This window comes from Corvus moneduloides, chromosome 2, assembly GCF_009650955.1.
Source record: "Corvus moneduloides isolate bCorMon1 chromosome 2, bCorMon1.pri, whole genome shotgun sequence".
NCBI lineage: Eukaryota > Metazoa > Chordata > Aves > Passeriformes > Corvidae > Corvus > Corvus moneduloides.
In genome coordinates, this window is record NC_045477.1 from 61,744,477 (window position 1) to 61,762,214 (window position 17,738).

The 17,738-nt window shown below is 36.9% G+C and overlaps 1 protein-coding gene across 4 annotated transcripts in view; it reads right to left on the reverse strand.

Annotated features, from left to right (window-relative positions):
- Nucleotides 1-17,738, reverse strand: part of DIAPH3 (diaphanous related formin 3) — a 209,999-nt gene that overhangs the window by 43,455 nt on the left and 148,806 nt on the right. For all 4 annotated transcript variants that reach the window (XM_032099871.1, XM_032099870.1, XM_032099869.1 and 1 more), the window contains 2 exons: nucleotides 13,129-13,224; nucleotides 12,641-12,700 (listed from right to left, as the gene is read on the reverse strand). In XM_032099871.1, coding sequence (XP_031955762.1) covers nucleotides 12,641-12,700; nucleotides 13,129-13,224 — 156 coding nt within the window. The remainder of the gene's footprint in view (nucleotides 1-12,640; nucleotides 12,701-13,128; nucleotides 13,225-17,738) is intronic.

Sequence of the window (17,738 nt, forward strand, 5' to 3'; positions counted from 1 at the left end):
AATGGCCAACACAGAGTTTGCCACTACTCACACATCAATCCTGATTTACTCTTTATGCTGAAATTACGAACTCACCTTTCATTACAGAAAGGCTGCAAAACTTAAAGCCACAGTACTGATCTATTTACTTTTAATGCCGATAGTTTAATAAAACATGAATAGACCCAAAAATATTATTATTGCACTAGCAGCATAACACAAATGATACAAACATACTCTATAGTAAAGGAAAAGAGATGAGTATCAAGATACTAGAATGTGGAAGCATGACAAAGTTAGCTATCCAAATTTAATGTAAATTTTGTATGTATGCATGTAAGAGAATAACTATTTTTTTGCCCCTCAGAAGCACTTGTATCTTCCATTGCCTAGGACAGAATACTAACTTAAAGAGTGGCTATTTAAGCTACTGTTTCATCTGCAGTATCGAGTGTGCTGTGCCCTGTTTTATTAATTTTATTATACACAGAGACAGAGAACTAAAACGTGAACAACGCTTATCAGGTCTGTCAGCCTCAAGCACTTTAAATTGAAGGCATGAACTCATTGACTATTAACAATTTATATAGGCTAACTCCTGTATAGGACTAGTATGTGCCTCTCTCTAGCCACTACAAGGAGCCTAAACACCCTAAACTGTGCATCTATTTATGAGGTATTTTATCTCTTCAAGAGACTAAATACATAGATTAATTTTGGAGGTCAGTTAAAAATGCTTAATACCTCATATCCCAGAGCAATTAACATTATAAAGCACTTTACGTGTTTAGTGCTTTGATTCTTCCTTTCAGTGCAATTGTAGATGTCTGTAAAGCAGAGCCTGGAGATCTCAGATTAAGAATCAAACAATGTAAATTGTGACAAATTTCACCCTTCTACCAGAAGGGTGTGAAGGAGGTTCCTGTAAACTACAGGCCTGGCAGCCTGACCTTGGCATTGGGGAAGGTTATGGAACAGATTTCCTTAAGTGTGATCACACAGCACATACAGGACCACCAGGGCATCAGGTCCAGACAACATGGGTTTAGGAAAGGTAGGTCCTGCTTGACCAACCTGATCTTCTATGACCAGGTAACTGATGAAAAGCCGCGGATGTAGTCTACACAGACTTCAGTAAAACCATCAATACTGTCTCCTACAGCATTCCCCTGGAGAAGCTGACAGGTGCACTCCTTGCTGGATGAAACACTGCCTGGAGTGTTTCAGAGTGGTGGTGAAAGGAACTAAATCCAGTTGGCAGCCAGTTGCTAGTGGTGTTTCTTAGGGCTCAGCAATGGGGCCAGTCCTGTTCAATATCCTTACTGATGATCTGGATGAGGGAATCAAGTGCACCCTCAATGCACTTGTCAGTTTGCAGATGACACCAAGCTGGGAGGAAGTGTTGATCTGCTGGAGGGTAGGAAGGTTCTACAGAAGGATCTGGACAGGCTGGATCAATGGACTGAGGCCAGTTGGACGAGGTTCAACAAGGCCAAGTGCTGGGTCCTGCACTTGGGTAACAACAACCCCCTGCAGCACTACAGGCTGGAGACAGAGTGGCTGGAAAGCTGCCCAGTGGAAAAGGACCTGGGTGTGCTGGTCAACAGTGGCTGAATATGAGCCAGCTGTGCTCAGGTGGCCAAGAAGGCCAATGGTATCCTGGCCTGTATCAGCAATGGTGTGGCTGGCAGGACCAGGGCAGGGATTGTTCCCCTGTACTCAGCACTGATGAGGCCACACCTCAAGTCTTCTGATTGTTTATGGGCCCCTCACAACAAGAAAGACATTGAGGTGCTGGAGTGTGTCCAGAGAAGGGCAATGGAGCTGGGGTTGTTTATCCTGGGAAAAAGGAGGTTCAGGGTAAACCTTATCGCTCCCTACAACCACCTGAAAAGAGGGTGTAGCACGGTGGAGGTTGACCCCTTTTCCCAGGCAATCAGCAACAGAACAAAAGGACACAGCCTCAAGTTGCACAAGGGTAACATCAGGTTGGACACCAGGAAGAATTTCTTCACTGAATAAGTGGCAAAGCTTTGACATGGGTTACCCAGGGAGGTGGTAAAGTCACCATATTTGGCAGTGTTCAAGAAATGACTGGATGTGGCCCTCAGTGCTGTTGTTTAGTTGACATGGTGGTGTTCAGTGAAAGGTTGAACTCAATGATCTTGGAGGTCTTTTTCAACCTTAATGATTGTATAAAAACACAAACAACCCAAAACCAAAGCCACTTCCCACTCACCTCCTCAGAAAAAAAAAAAAAAAAAAAAGAAGGTTTAGGATCAGAGGAAAGGGTAGGGAACTCTATCAGCTTGTGGCATTTATTTTGATATAGTTGTCATTTATTATTATCTCACTTAAAAAATGTAACAATGTCCTCCACAAGCTCCTCCCTCAGCCTAATTCCCTAATTTAGCATTGTGTTCATATGAGTTAATCAGCAGATTTGGAAACATTAGATTGACTCAGCTAGCTCTTGAGCTAATGACGGCAGAGTGAAGGTTTAGATACCATAATGTTCACTTTCTTGTGGAAAAGATGGATCAAAGGAACATAGGAAGAAAAACTATATTCAGTCTCCTTTCTCTGGTAGTGACAGCAATAAAATGCACCCATTGAAATAAGACTATGTACTCAGATAAATGTTTCTGTGCTGAGGCACAGAAAAGAAAGCAATTTTGGCAAGGAATTGAAAGATAATTTGGGGACTATTCTCTGCTTTTGAACCTAAGGCAACATTAAAAAAATAATCACCAAATGTAATTATGACTACAGTAAAAAGCAACCAAAACCAGAAAATGCCAACCTTATAAAAAGCTGTAAAAGCAGCAGTAGCCTTTACGTATTAATAGGTTTTATATTCTGATCCCTTCTCTGGAGCCTAGAGAAAACAATGGGAAGATCACTACCTTTAAGACTTATTTCTCTGACTAACATGTATCTGTAGTAACTCAAACAGCTGCCTTTCAGCTAAGGTACACAACTCTGACAGGAATTGCTCCACTGTTAATAAATTAAGTTACCAAGCTAAAAGACCAGTAAAACTTAAGAGCCAAAGTTAAGCTGGGTAATGAAAGCTCTCACTCAGCTGTGTTTAACCCTGGTTCATCAAGAATTATTTTTCCCTCAAGGAGAAGATTTAAACCATGTTTTCTGTATCCCTGGAAAGTTCCCTTCTGTTTATTAGCCCCTTTGCTCACAGAGTATATATAACTATATATACTATAAATAACATAATGTTAGTCAGTCTAGTGATTAAAATACTCATAATGGATGTGGATAGATGATAATGATTCCTGCCACATTCTTGGACATAGTTCTGAAACTGCATATCTCAATTAGGTGTAGTACAGAGATGCCAAAATATCTTCTGAAACCCCCAAACTGGGCTGTGATATCCAAATTTGTTCCCGACCTAAAAGCTATCCTGCCTCAAGTAGACAAAGTAGACTGTCTAGACCTAATTCAAGTATTTTTATGTGCACTGTATTATAATGCACCATGTACACTCATCTCTTTTCTTAAAGCGTAAGAAAAGAGATAAGAAAAAAAACCTCTGGAATAATTATTTGCCTGTGCTGAAAATCTGCTGAGATTTCATTCCATTTCCCTGTTTATGACACTAAGTAGTCCTGATGTTATCTTTTCAATTTCTTATTTTATCGTTTTGCTATGCTACAAGGAGGAGAAAATCAAGAACAGCAAGTTTGAATAGCGTAGAATAAATTCCCTCTTCGTTTTCCAAATCCCAGTCTTTAGATTTTTTAAAACCTATGGCAAATACCGTCAAGCTTGTAGGGTCAGGTAACAGTTTTTATTTTATTTCTCTGGTATATGGAGTTAGATAATATCAAGAGACAAAAAAAAAAGCATGATAAAAACTCTTTCCCCCATGAAAATAAAAAACTTCACTATTACAAACAAAGTCTTCTTTTGAAGACATCGTGACAAACTATTGTAACAGAAACACCATGCTTCTAACTAGACAGCTATAGTCTCTCAAAGAAAGAAGTATACACTGGCTATATATATATATATATATACTGGGAGTAATATCATCTAGGAAATTGCATAGATTTCACATAATTTTTCTCTTTGGTTAAAACAATTTTGCTTTAAAAAGTTGTTGGCTTCTTTTCAAACCCAAAGATTACCATGCCAAGGATAAGAGCCAAACTACTTCACAGTGTATGCTGAAAGGGAATAGATTGATTAGCCCACTATCTTCCAAAATCCAAATATTCTTTCCTGAAATTACTTAAACTGCAGCTTCTCATCTTGGATTTGTAAGCTATCTCACCATAAGAAAAGAGGATTTGCAAACCAACCAGTTCACACTACTCCAGATCATTCAGTGGAAGCCTGGCTATCATCTTTCCTCTTGACATTCAGGCAAGAGCTGCACTTGACCCCTACATTTCCTTCCTTTATCACTCATGAACTCCAGGTTTGAGCCACCAAAAGGCCTTCTGAGGCTTCAAATTATTTTGCTTGGTGATTGGTGCAGATATTGCGTTAGGCATGTATGATGGAAATACACAAGACTCATCTATTTTTTGAATGAAACAAAGATACTGGATTAATCAAGAAACTTACAGGCACAAGCACTACTTCTGATACAACTTAACTGCTAATTTCCCTTTAGAGTATTCAAAAATTAAAAGTAAATCTTCCAAGTGTTCCCCACTTGGCACCCCAACAATAGGAAGAAGTTGAAGACACCCTTGTTTTCTCTGTATGTTTGCACCTTTGTAGAGCATTGGCTATAATGAAAAAAGTCAGGCAGAAACATAACTCCAGTATTTCTTCTACACTACATTTTTGTTCTGTTACAGCAAACACTTTAAAAAAATGAAACAAAATTCTCCCAAAAAAGGAAAAAATCCGAGAACATTAAGGAATCACGTTCCCTTCCTCACACATCAAAAAAATTACTTAAGAGAAGTGCTCGAAAAATTTAATGAATAATGTTTTGTGCTTTCTCTAAATCTTTTGAACTACTGACTAAACAATGTTGCATTAACCAGACATCACTTGAGCCACAGAACAGACTCAGGTCCTGTTCAGTCAGGAATCTGTTAGTATCTCAGATTTTGTCCCTAGCGAAGTCTTTAACTAGAGAAAACTCATTTTTAATGTGCAGCATATGAAAATTTCCTACCTAATATTTACTTGTGGTTTACTTGTGGTTTCTTTATGAAAGATAATTCTTTTAAGAAAATATATGTGTGTGTGTATCTATCTATCTATTTAAAAAACCCCACAATATAAAGAGTTTTATGGTTGCTGTTCAGTGAATCTGCTATTCAGATCAAATTTCTAAAAGCCTCTGAAGAATGAGGCAGGAGTTCAGATACTACTTGTTCTTAACATTCAGAAAATATTCAGAAGTGAAAGAGACTGGTAAATTTATACCTAAAATCGTGTTTAACTAATATGGAAGAGACTTGAAAAGTGCTCTGAGAAGTGGCAGAATCTCTTTGCTACACATATAAACTTGGCAATTGTCTTCGAATGGGAAGTTTTGTGTGACTAAAAAATGAAAACACAAATATGGGTAAAGTGTTGGTAATTGACAACTCCCTTTGCAGATTTAAGATTTTTCACTGATACATCTTCAGCTGACTGCTTTGACTATATAACTTGCCTGCTGTAGCTTTTGGAAATCTGGTTACCTACCTAGGCGTTTATGAAGGTGACATTTACTGCATGTGCAATTATGGAATATACAGTACCATTGCTTTCAAATGTCACCTCTTTGCTGCTGTTTTTATCTTGCAGAGAGTGTCCTTGCCTCCCTTGAGAGCCGTGACCTTATTCAACTAATACCAACGAACACTGGCAAAATATTTACAATAGCAATTAGCTCTTCTGAGTGTCTAATTTGACATCTTCAAAGGGTCGCGTTTTAGGAATGAAGTTGTCCAGCCTCTGGAGAAAAAGCCCCATTATAAGGTCCACTTTGTCTCAGGGTGGTACTTAAAATTTTTACTCTGACAAAGCTTGGGTACTCCTTTTTGTCTACATTATGTTCAGATATAATGCTTTATGATAAGACACTGGGTGAAGGATATGCGTGCAACCTTACTCATGAGAGTTGATAAGGGAAATCTCACAAGACTTTAACAAAATAGGGACATTTTTTGTAGGATTACCATTCCTCCTCACCTTTCTAAATACAGGTTGCCAGTGTATGTTTAGCTTATACTAAGGGCAAGATAGCATTTTTTTCGTCTAGATCAGTATTTTCACAGTAATAATATGCAATTACTACTAATTTGAAGTACCCTTTTCCACTCTTGACAGAATCTCCATCCATTTTCAGCATTCCACATTTTAAAATAAAAAAATGATTAAATAAATGAGTGGTTTATACCCCTCTATGTCAGTCTTTATTTTAAGGAACATTTTGTTAGAAAAGGACTCAAAAAAAAATTTCTCATTTTTCATTCTAAACTCTTCTTGTTAGCTGCCATCCCTTCTGACTTAGAAACTTTCTTCATTCTAACATTAAATTATGAGCGTGAGAGACTGCTAAAAACTCTGCATCAAAATTAATCTTTTTCCTAGATATTTTGGAAAGAAAATTCTTCAGGGATATTTTTGTGATGGTATGTGTTTGCAACTGTGAAAATGCAGAAATAGTTCTAAAGAAAGAAATAAAAATGTGTAAATTCACTTTCCTTGTCTGGATATTATTTTTTTTTTTCTCACACATGCAAAATTGACTTTTATGGTCAGTTTCTTTGAACTCTGCTGTATGGTCTAGGAAAAAAACTATTATAAACAGTGTAGATGGTTCCAGGGGAATTATTTCTGTTAGAATAAGCAGCAATTTTACTTGACCTATGAAGTCAATATTGAAGTGAATATTTGGTCTTAAAATGGCGACGACTGAGAACCATTTTTTAATACAAATCCTATTAAATGTTTTCATTTCATAACAGTGCCTACAGTTATTTCATGTCTTCTGCTGAGAAAACTTGTCTATTGAGTAAAACTTCACAAAGCTTTACAAAAAATTTCTCCACCAGAGGTACTGATATTTTGTGATCACACGGCTAAACATGCACAGTGCCTTCAAAGCAGTATCTACCGTGAAGGACTGCTAATGCTCAAGAGAGCGCCTTTACTGCTACCATGTTCTGGGGAAAATGTTATCTTCATGGGTAGCTTCTTCACTGTTAGGTACTTCCTAATGTTCACTACATACAGTTGAGGAAAAGACAGCAACATACACAGACTTAAGGAAAAATTAGGTTGAAATGCCAATCATAGCTTGCTGTCATATAAATGATGAAATAAAAATGACCCCTACGTGGCCACACTGTTTCAAGAACTAAGATGAGCTTGAGCTCTCTGTCAGCACTGCTTGTCAAAAATAAGGTAGCAGAGACATTAATATGAATACCAGATGACAGTTCTATTATAAATATGAGATGAAAAGAACCCAACAACATGAAGAAAAGGTTTCCTTATGCTTAATTGGGACACAATGACATTGCTACATAAGGGTTTTATTTAACAAAAGTCTTTAAAATGCTTCAGACTACATGTGACATGAAAATTATTCTACTGTGTATAGATTTACTTAACAAACAGCTACAACAATTACAACCATCTCTTACCATGGAAGTTTGATCTCAATATAGAAACAAGACCTTTTTGTCACCTTTAGAAATGTAATCCACAATGCAATTACTGATTGTGACAGAAAGATTTCTTTCAATCTCTGCAGTCTCAAAAAGCAATTTGTATTTCTTTACTTGCATTTTATTATAGCTTTTCTTTACTCACAGCATTTTTAATACCATTTGCTTGTAACAATAAGCTCTTTTTGCTGCATTTGACGTATGTGTTTATATGAAATCAAAGCTGCATCTCAAATTTGTATTAATGCAATTCAGGTAGCATTAGCTTGGCTAATGCTACTGCAAATAAATGCGTAGCCATAGCAGCAGAGAACTTGATGCAGGCTGAAAAACCTGACCAAAAACTTAGTGAATAATGCAGCTTTCTGTGCTGCAGTGGGCTCTGCCCTGCCTTGGATATGCAGCTCCATGTATCTGAACTTCAGTAGCTTGAAATAAACATACAAGCTGCAAATATGCCTTGACTCTTGCCGTAAATAATTGACAAACTTGGATCAGGCATAGTTACTAGTTGCTTGAAGTGATCTTCTAATGCGCAAAATCCTGATCATTGAAAATTAAGTGCTTTCTTCTGTTCCCTAAATAAAATAAAAGAACTCCTCTGTTAGATGCTATTGAATCCTAAGTACACCACTAAAACTACACCCATACTCTGCTTGTGTCAAACAGTGCTCTGAATTGGAATTACAGCAAAAGCATATACCACAATATTTACTGCAGTCTTTGGCCCTTTGTACTTAATGCAAACTGTAGCATTAACAGGTAGTTTTGCACATAGATGCAATTCAGTTGGTAATTTAAAAATACAAAACATTATATATACATAATATACAACATAATATACCAATCCTATCTATGTCAACTAAAATCTAGTATATATTATTTGCATTTTTAAGGCATTAAAACATTTCCAAGATTTAGCAATTCCAAATGTATATTATTTCTGTTAGTTATGCAGCAGAACTTCTACTCCACAAGAAATACTGTGATTTGATGGGCCTTGTCACAAGCATAAAAAATACAACTGGTAATTCTGACAACAAAAATAGAGCAGATTTAAACTTGACAAAACCTATATATCATGTTAGAAAGAGGCATTCTGTTCAATAACAGAATAATGCAGTAGGATTGAAAATAAAATAAGAAACATTTAGCTATCATGAGATGCAGCACGAGAACCAGTATTCCTTTTTAATCAGAAGTATCAGCTGAACACTACTAGAGCTTTCAGGGGAGCTCAACAGATCATGAAGAGAAGAATGGCCCATGCAATAGCTAGCATTTCACTAAATTTATTATTCCTCTTTTTTTCTTTTCCCTTAAGCTGTCTATTTAGTTAAAGGAAACAATTTCAGTTCTCAGTTCTAGACCTAAGCAGCATTGGCTTGTTCCTCTGTATTACTCTGTTCTACAGGGTTTAGCTAAGCCTGAAAAGCACATTCCAGTTTGGTATCTTATGTAACATTGTACTGAGGGTGACACTGGTAATGGTTAGAAAAATTTCCCTCCTGTTGGGGCCCTCCTTCCCCTGCCATGGAGCCCTGGGAGAGGGGCCCTGAGGGCACAGACACAGGGCTTCCCTGTCCCTGCTCAGCCTCGTTCCCATTGGTTGGTTTGTGTTCCCTGCGCGGGCAGAAGGACCCTTGGTCCCGTGACTGGAACAGTTCCTCCGCTGAGCCCCGGCCATGCGGCTGGAGAAATAAACATCTCTGAAACATCTAGCAAGAATCTGTCCATATACATTCTTTCCGCGGGCGTCGTTGTCTGATACACGTGTTGCAGTGTCCCCACTGTAACACCGTCCTGCTTCCATTTATATGACAGCTATGGAGAAAGTGTGCATTCAGGCTGTATTTCTCTCCCTAGTCATGCCCTGTGAGACATGGAACCAGTTTCCTGTCCCATGTTTGTGTGGGATAGAGTTAATTTCCTCCCTAGTAGCTGCTACAGTGCTCTGTTTTGAACTGAGTCTAAACACACCGATGATTTAGTTGTTGCTGAGCAGTGGGATGGGATGCTCACATGCTCTGCATGTGCCCTGCTCAGTGACCAGGGGCACAAGAAGCTGGGGGGAGAGCAGAGCTGGGACAGCTGTCCCAAACTGGCCGAAGGGATATTCCATACTATATGGCATCAGGCTCAGCATGCAAACTGAGGAAGTTGGTCAGGAGATGTTGGTTGCTGGGAAGAGACCGGCTCGGCACTGGTCAACGGTGGTGAGCAATTGTGTTGTGTATCATTTGTTTCTCTTGTGTTCCATTCCTCTCCCTCCCTCTACTTTTCATTCCTCCTCCTCCTCCTCCTCCTCCTCCTCCTCCTCTTCCTTGTTGTTATTATTATTATTATTATAATTTTATTTCAATTATTACACTGTTCTTTTCTCAGCCCATGAGTTTTACCTTTTTCCATCCCACCAGGGAAGACAGAGCGTGTGGCTGGGAGGTACTTAATTGCCAGCTGGGCTTATAACAATACTTATGCTTGGGTCTGATTTGGCCTCCACTTTTTAAAGAGAAATATCTTTAATCATAAAGAGTAAACTTGATCTTATTAATTTCGTTGGTTGTGTTTTGAAACAGAAGAGATTAGTTATCTAATGTTGATGGCATCTGCCCAACAGAGATTACTACACTCTAAAGGATTCAGGACAGACATTTCAAGTCATGGCTTGTAATTGTTTTTGACTGCATGATGAATCCTAGGTATGAATCTGCAGTGTGCATTAATAGAGTATATCTACATTAAGTGAATCTGTTAGTCTCAGCAGAATAAACAGTAACCAAACCAACCAAAACCAGCAGAGAAGCAAACAGGAAAGTGCTTGAATTGCTACTTAAGGACTTCAGCAATCTCCACATATTTTAGCCTTACAGTAAGACAGTGGCTTTTTTTCCATGATATGAAATTTGGCATCCATTTGAAGTTTTAGGTTGGGAAAAAAATAACGAAAAACCAAGCCAATACTTCTGTCTAATGACATATCCCAGTTTTTCTGAAGTTGGCTGAAGTCACAGACTTTTTGCTTGTATGGTGTATGTGTAATCGACCATTATATAGAGCATTCATCACTTATTATACACACAGAAAGAATAGGCTATTGAGTATCTATATATCAGATATAAAGTGCAAGAAAAAATGATACAGAGAAAAATACTGACATATACAATGTTGAACTAGGAAACAGAAAATGAAAGAAACTTTATAATAATTCCTGTCTTGACTGACCACATTAACTTCATTAAGGTTACTATTACTACCCAAAATTGACTTTGACACTCAGGGTATAGCATTCATTCTAGACAGTATGTAACCTAAGTGACCATACACTTCTACTAAAAAGAAAAAAAAGGCTTTGAACTCACCATAATCTACACCAGGTTTAGTGCTCTGTTTGGCTCAAGATAGGAAGATGTAACATGTAGATATTGTGACAAGTGTCAACAAATCAAAAACATGCTAATGAATTCCTTAAAAGCAAGCTCAGAGCTTTACTATCCTGTTCTTGAGCTAACAAGACAGATGAAAGAAATGCTGAATTCATTTTAAAATGTCTTAGAATTAGAGTGTCTCAAAATGCTCTATGGAAAAAATGACTTTGGTAAAAAGAACAAAAAATCCAAGCATTTACTTTTACTCTTCTCCCCAAATTAAATATCTGAACTTCAAACTTTAGCACCAATTACATCCATCTGATGTACAAATCTATCCATGGTTTAGACTAAGATTTTTCAGCATTAAAATTTTGGTGAGTTGTGAGTGTTTGTTTGTTTTTGTTGTTTTGATTTTAATCGGAAACATGGACATAATATTTGACCAAAGGCAGTTAGTTTGAAAACTGGAAACTACAGTCTGTCCACAGACAGCTACCTAGATGGAATGTGCTGATAAGAAGCAGTATTCAATACAGCTGCTCATACAAGCAGAAACACTTACAGGATAAATTCAGATGTGGTCTATAGTCATTACTGAAATATCAGTATGTTATGTGCTAGACAGGTACCTGTCAAATATACTTGATTTCTCTTTGATCCAGTTTCTGTAATTATCTACAAACTGTCCTTCCAGCTCTATTTTCTTCAATTTTGTGTTTATAATGCCAAATTCAATGGTTTTGGGGTTTTTTTGTGCTACAGTCACTTAGAAAAATAAACATGAGGTATAATTAATATAATCAATTTTATGACATATGCTTTATAAAACCCACAGTGCATTTAAATATCAAAAACCAATGCGTTCTGCTTTAAAAACTAAGAAAGAAGATTTTTTTTCCCCTATTTAAAATTTCTCTTTAACAGAGGCACTAGAAATATAAACTTTTTCCTGAGACCACTAGTCATGAGCAACTGAGTCACTCTGGACTCCTGAAGCTTAATTAAAACACAGCTAATATAGTAATATTCTGTAGATTGTCTATCTAACAAAGTTAACAGGCACCCACACCTGCATTGTAACTTTTCTTGTATTACAAGTCCTACTGATTACCGTGAGATAGTTCAGCAGTTTACAAATAAACATTTACTATAACTTTGTTGGTACAACACCCCTTTGGAACTATACTGGTAAATGATAGCTTAAACCATTCCAGCTATAGCATCAAGAAAACCAAGAGAATGAAACACAGAATGAATGTCAAAAGTTCTCTGATTCAGTATAATAAGCACTTAGTGACACTTAGAACATTACACAATCTCTGCTTTCTACTACAGTTCCATAAGCCCTAAAAAAACTGCATAATAATTCTTAAGGCTTATAAAAGTGCTACAGTTTAAAAACATAATCAAAATTTAAATAACTAAAAATCCCACAAATGATAGAAGAGCTTTGCAGAGTAATCAGTAAGTATAGTTTCAGGATGCGATATTCAGACGATTCTTAAAAAGCAAGTTCTGATATGGTTTAGTACTCCACTAACGTACAAAACTGAAAAAATAATCACAGCAGTCTTGAAAGCACAGATCAACTACATAAGCTAAGCTAAGAAGTGCATGCAATTCATGAATATGGTTCATTACCATGGTTACAAGCTTTCAGCACAGGCCGCTGTGTGGCTGGACTGAGATTTTGCGGTATGTCTGCAAAAGCAAAGAAACAATGGAAATAAAACACCTGTTTGAAAGCTACCAGAGTATTACAACATTACAAAGCAGAACCATTTAGAAGTTAAGTATTTCTTGGACTAAATGACAGTTATATACCAGAGAAATAATTTGACTCAGACTCACCTATGAAGCAAGATAGCTTTTACTTCCACCATACAACTACAAACCCTAAAAAGTTAAAGTACATGTGGCTGTATTGAAAAGTCTTGTCATAATGATCAGGCTATAGTAAGTTCAGTACATTAATTTCCAGTCTTACTGACATAAGCAACAGTCTGAACACCCCTGAAAACAGTCATTGCATGAACGAAATAAACATGACAGTATTTAAATTCTAGAGCACTGGACCCATAATGCTTTTAACTTTCTCTGGAAAATAAAATCTAAAATAGAATATTCACCTTTCGACCTTGGTGTCCTTTTTCTTCGGTCTCGAAAAGCTGCACCTGACTGCAAGGCCTCCAACAGGCTATCCATCACTCCAGTCTCCTCACCTTCTGTAAAGGAGAAAGAAGAAACCCTCTAGGTTACCATAGCAATATCAAAGCATAAAGAATAATACCGACAAAAACCAATAATAATGGATACCAATGGTATTATTAAAACTATTTATTTCAAAATTTGACCAGTGCTTTAATATTTACAAATTGCTCTCTTGTAATTAACCACAACAGATTCAGTCTTCTACAGATTGAACTAGGCCAAATTTTATTCCGCTCATTTCACATTCCTCTTTCTCTATACAGAAAGTCAAGCACAGTTTTAAGTGAAATGTCATTTCACTCATATTTTCATTTCAGTACCCTTCTACAACTGCAAATAATCAGTCTCATGTCAGCTTTCAAGAGCTGTCCCTTATATGATTTGCTACATTAGACAAAAGATCATTCAGTTATTGTTGTATAAAGTTGAAATTGTTTCTTAGCAGGAAGCTGAGTGAACAATACTGGACTGGATAGGATACAGTGATATCCATAGGTAGCTTTAATCAAAAGCCATTTTCCATTCACATTTAATAACCTCTGGCCAATATTAAATAATTGATGTAGTTCAGGAAAATTCTGTTTATCAAATTACATGCTTATAATGCCTAATATTATACCCATGTGTATAATAACCCCCAAAAGAATTATGAACGTTACTCTGAGATGATAACCAAATGCAAGTATTAAACAATCTTCCTTAAATAAACACATCAGAAAGTGTTAGATTTTTGAATCTTGTTACCCCATTGTATGTATGCATGGAAGGACAAAGAACAGAATTCCAGGGATTAACTATACAACAAAAAATCTCCACAGAGGAATAAAGAATTCCATGACAGAAATCTCATTACACCCCACCGCACAAAACTCCCTAGCTCAACACACATCTTGGATAGAGTCAGCAAGTACTGCTGACAGTGAATATGCAAATCAGGATCTAAAGTACCTGGTGCATATAACAAGATGCCAAGTACAGGAGGACAATCACTGCCCTGGTCCTGCTGGCCACACCATTGCTGATACAGGCCAGGATACCATTGGCCTTCTTGGCCACCTGAGCACAGCTGGCTCATGTTTATCCGCTGTCAACCAGCAAGCCCAGGGCCTTTTCCACTGGGCAGCTTTCCAGCCACTCTGTCTCCAGCCTGTAGTGTTGCAGGGAGCTGCAGTGACCCACATCCAGGACCCAGCACTTGGCTTTGTTGAACCTCATACAACTGGCCTCAGCTCAGTGATCCATCTTGTTCAGATCCTTCTGCAGAGCCTTTCTGCCCTCCAGAAATTCAACACTTGTCACCGAGCTTGGTGTCATCTGCAAACTGACTGAGGGGGCACTCAGTTATTGACAAAGATACTAAACAGGACAGGGCTCACCACTGAGCCCTCTGGAAGGCTACTCATGGCCAGCCATCAGCTGGATGTAACTCTGCTCACTACCACTCTTTGGGCTCAGCCATCCAGCCAGCTTTTTATCCAGGAAACAATAACCTTTAGTTCTTCTCTTTTCTCTATACTCTGTAGTACCAGACTAGTGTTCAACCTCAGACAGAAGTACTATACACAAAACCCAATAACTGAAAATTAGCAAATAAATCATAATTTTGCCTAACATTTGTATATATGGCAGGTATAGAATAAACATGAAGACTGAAATACAGAATGTTTTTGCTCTTTGCTTTGTGTTTGGTATAACATGCTTTATTACACTGAAGTTTGCTCTCTTATGACTAAGGGACTATCACAGCTATTATTATTACTTGGAACATACCTTATAAAAAAATTACTCAGACTATGCCTTCAGCTTCCTATTCGTTTGTTCAGGTTTGGTTTTTGGTTTGCTTTTTTTTGCTTTGTGGGTTTTTTTTTGTGATGTTTTTTTCTTGTTGGTTTGGTTGGGGGGTTTTTGTTAGTTGTTTAACTTTCCTTTCTCCATCGGATGTCATGCAATTCTCTAAGATACTAATGTCTGGAATGAATATAGTCAGTGAGTAGTTTCAAACCTATGTGATGCCTGAAGAAATTTTGAGCCAAGTCATTAGTTACATTAAGGAACATGAATGCAGGAGGAAAGCTTATAAACATTTTGGATAACAGCAATTCAAAAAAGATTGAATAGTATCAGTCACCAAAATGATACCATTAACATCTATGGAAAAGAGTTCATAAGTTGTTTTTTTTTTTTTATGAAGTAGGAATAACAGGAAAATTTTCAATGCTATTTCAGCACATCATCTGTTTCCTCTTAAGTCTGTCCAAGACTACTGCGGATTTCACAGTCATTTCAAAAACTTAACAACCTTCAGTAATAAAAAAATCCTGGTTACTATAAAAAGGCTCATCAAATAAATTTTAAAAAAAGATTTAAAATAATGAAACAGAAATATTGCAAAACCAGAACTTCTTGTAGTAAAGCTGTAACATTTTTATGGGTACTATCTGTTTTTCACACTTATCTGAAATATTCTGGCAGGCACAAAGTGGATTACAGATTAGTGCATCCACTGACATGCAAAACAGTATTAGAAGAATAAATTTTAGTAGATTGAAACTTGAATTAAAAAACTCCTCTAACAGTTGTCCTGTATACATGGATGTATTGAAACAAGCTAACTACTGCAAATAAAAACATCCATAGTTAACAATCTTTGTACCCAAAACATGTAGAAAGCCTGGTTTTCAAACTCCTACAACTTCAGTAGGCTCCAAATTCTGGTTTCTGATACCTACATCAGCAGCTGACTGTGACAACTTCTATCAAGTTACGCTGGTAACTATCAGTACCCACACTATTAATAATGTTGTTCAAGTGTCTATGATGGGAAGATTAAGAAATGAGAATCTACCATGCAGTATTTGAGAAATCTTTTGAATTACCTTGGGAGAGCTGTATACAACATTCCTACCATGATAGTACAGGAGTCACAAATCCTGTTCAATATTAACACTTCCTATGGGACCTTTAAATCGGCTTTCACAAGCTGTTGCAGATGACTGGCACCAGTCCCAACTGGATTCCTAATTAGTCAAGTGCATGAATCTTTTGACATCATGGAACTAGGAATTGTAGTTGGCTTGCAGATAGCTACATAGTCCACAGTAATTCCTTTGAGAAAAATATCCTTTTATGATTTAAATGATCTCTTTTCCCTCAATTGCAGAATATAAGATTTAAACACTTTTTAATATCATACCTAATTAAAACTCATACAACTGTATTTTAAATACCATCTAAAGGAGAAGTAAACTTCCCAAAGTAGCCAGTGAGTCTTGCCCTTGACATTTCAGTGCTAAGTCAGATATAAGCTACCTAATTTCATAATTACATCTTTTAAAATGTTAAGAATATTGAAGACCCTTCTCTTCTAGTGCACTGAGTATCATTAGCTTTACATGTACATTATAATGTCTTAAAATGACAGCAACAGATACTGAAGTTAGTAGTGACACCTGCGTTTTATGTACTTATTAAAGAACAAATTATATATACCATAATTCCAGGAGCAGTAGTCCACTGATATGATAGAATCACAAGTATCATTAGCAATATGGTTTTATAAAAAGAGTGCTGTAACAAGATTATTTTGAAAGAAAAATGTTTCATTTTTACAGTTCCCCTGAACCTCTCCAATATAAAATAAATCACAGAACACTAGGACTCCAAAAGTTCACTTTAGCAGAAGAAAACATAATAACATGCCTGTTTCCTCTTACACAGAATCAAAGCTCTATTCAGTTACTCCTCTCACAAAAGACAATACTCAGAAGTTTCAGAAAAGGCAAACTAGGGATTCTTTAGCATGGTTTCTGTTGATGTTGCTTGCTCATTCTGTACACTTAAAGAGATTTAGCTACAGGAGCTTTGACAACCATCTTCCACCTGCCTCTATTTATGGCATCTACATACAGCTTTTTGCTATACTGTAACGAGAAGGACCAGCTCCTAAATCCACACACTAAGTTTCATGTGAAACTAAAACCACACAACTTGGACAAATATATACCTTAAAAAGAGACCCTATAGATTTCATAGCTGTAACAGAAGGAAAAGGCTGCAAAACCTCAAGGGCTACTTCTGAAGTTATCTGGATAGCCAAGTTTAATTATATTTGTATCATCTTTGATGTAACTCCATGCCAGCACTCAAGCTTTTATATAATTTAACAACAAACTTGGAGTGCTGAAGCTATCAGATTTGTTTTCCTCATCTCAAGAATTAAGACTTGCTCTCAATTCAGGAAGTACCAGAATTGATACTTTTTTACTCTTGTTTGCTAGAATACAAACTGCTTTTTTTTTCCCTCTTCAGCTCAGGACATAATTCACATTGGATATACTGTACCCAGTTTTTGACTGACTAAAATGTAAGTCTTCTTCCAGGTTTAGCTCCATCATGTCTTGTCCATTTATGTACAAAACTTTCAGAGGCAAATAATTAACCAGGCTTGGGACAGTGACAGCTGAGATGTTTCCAGACTATTTTCACAAGGAAGAAAAAAAGAAAATTACATCTTTTAACTTTATTAATG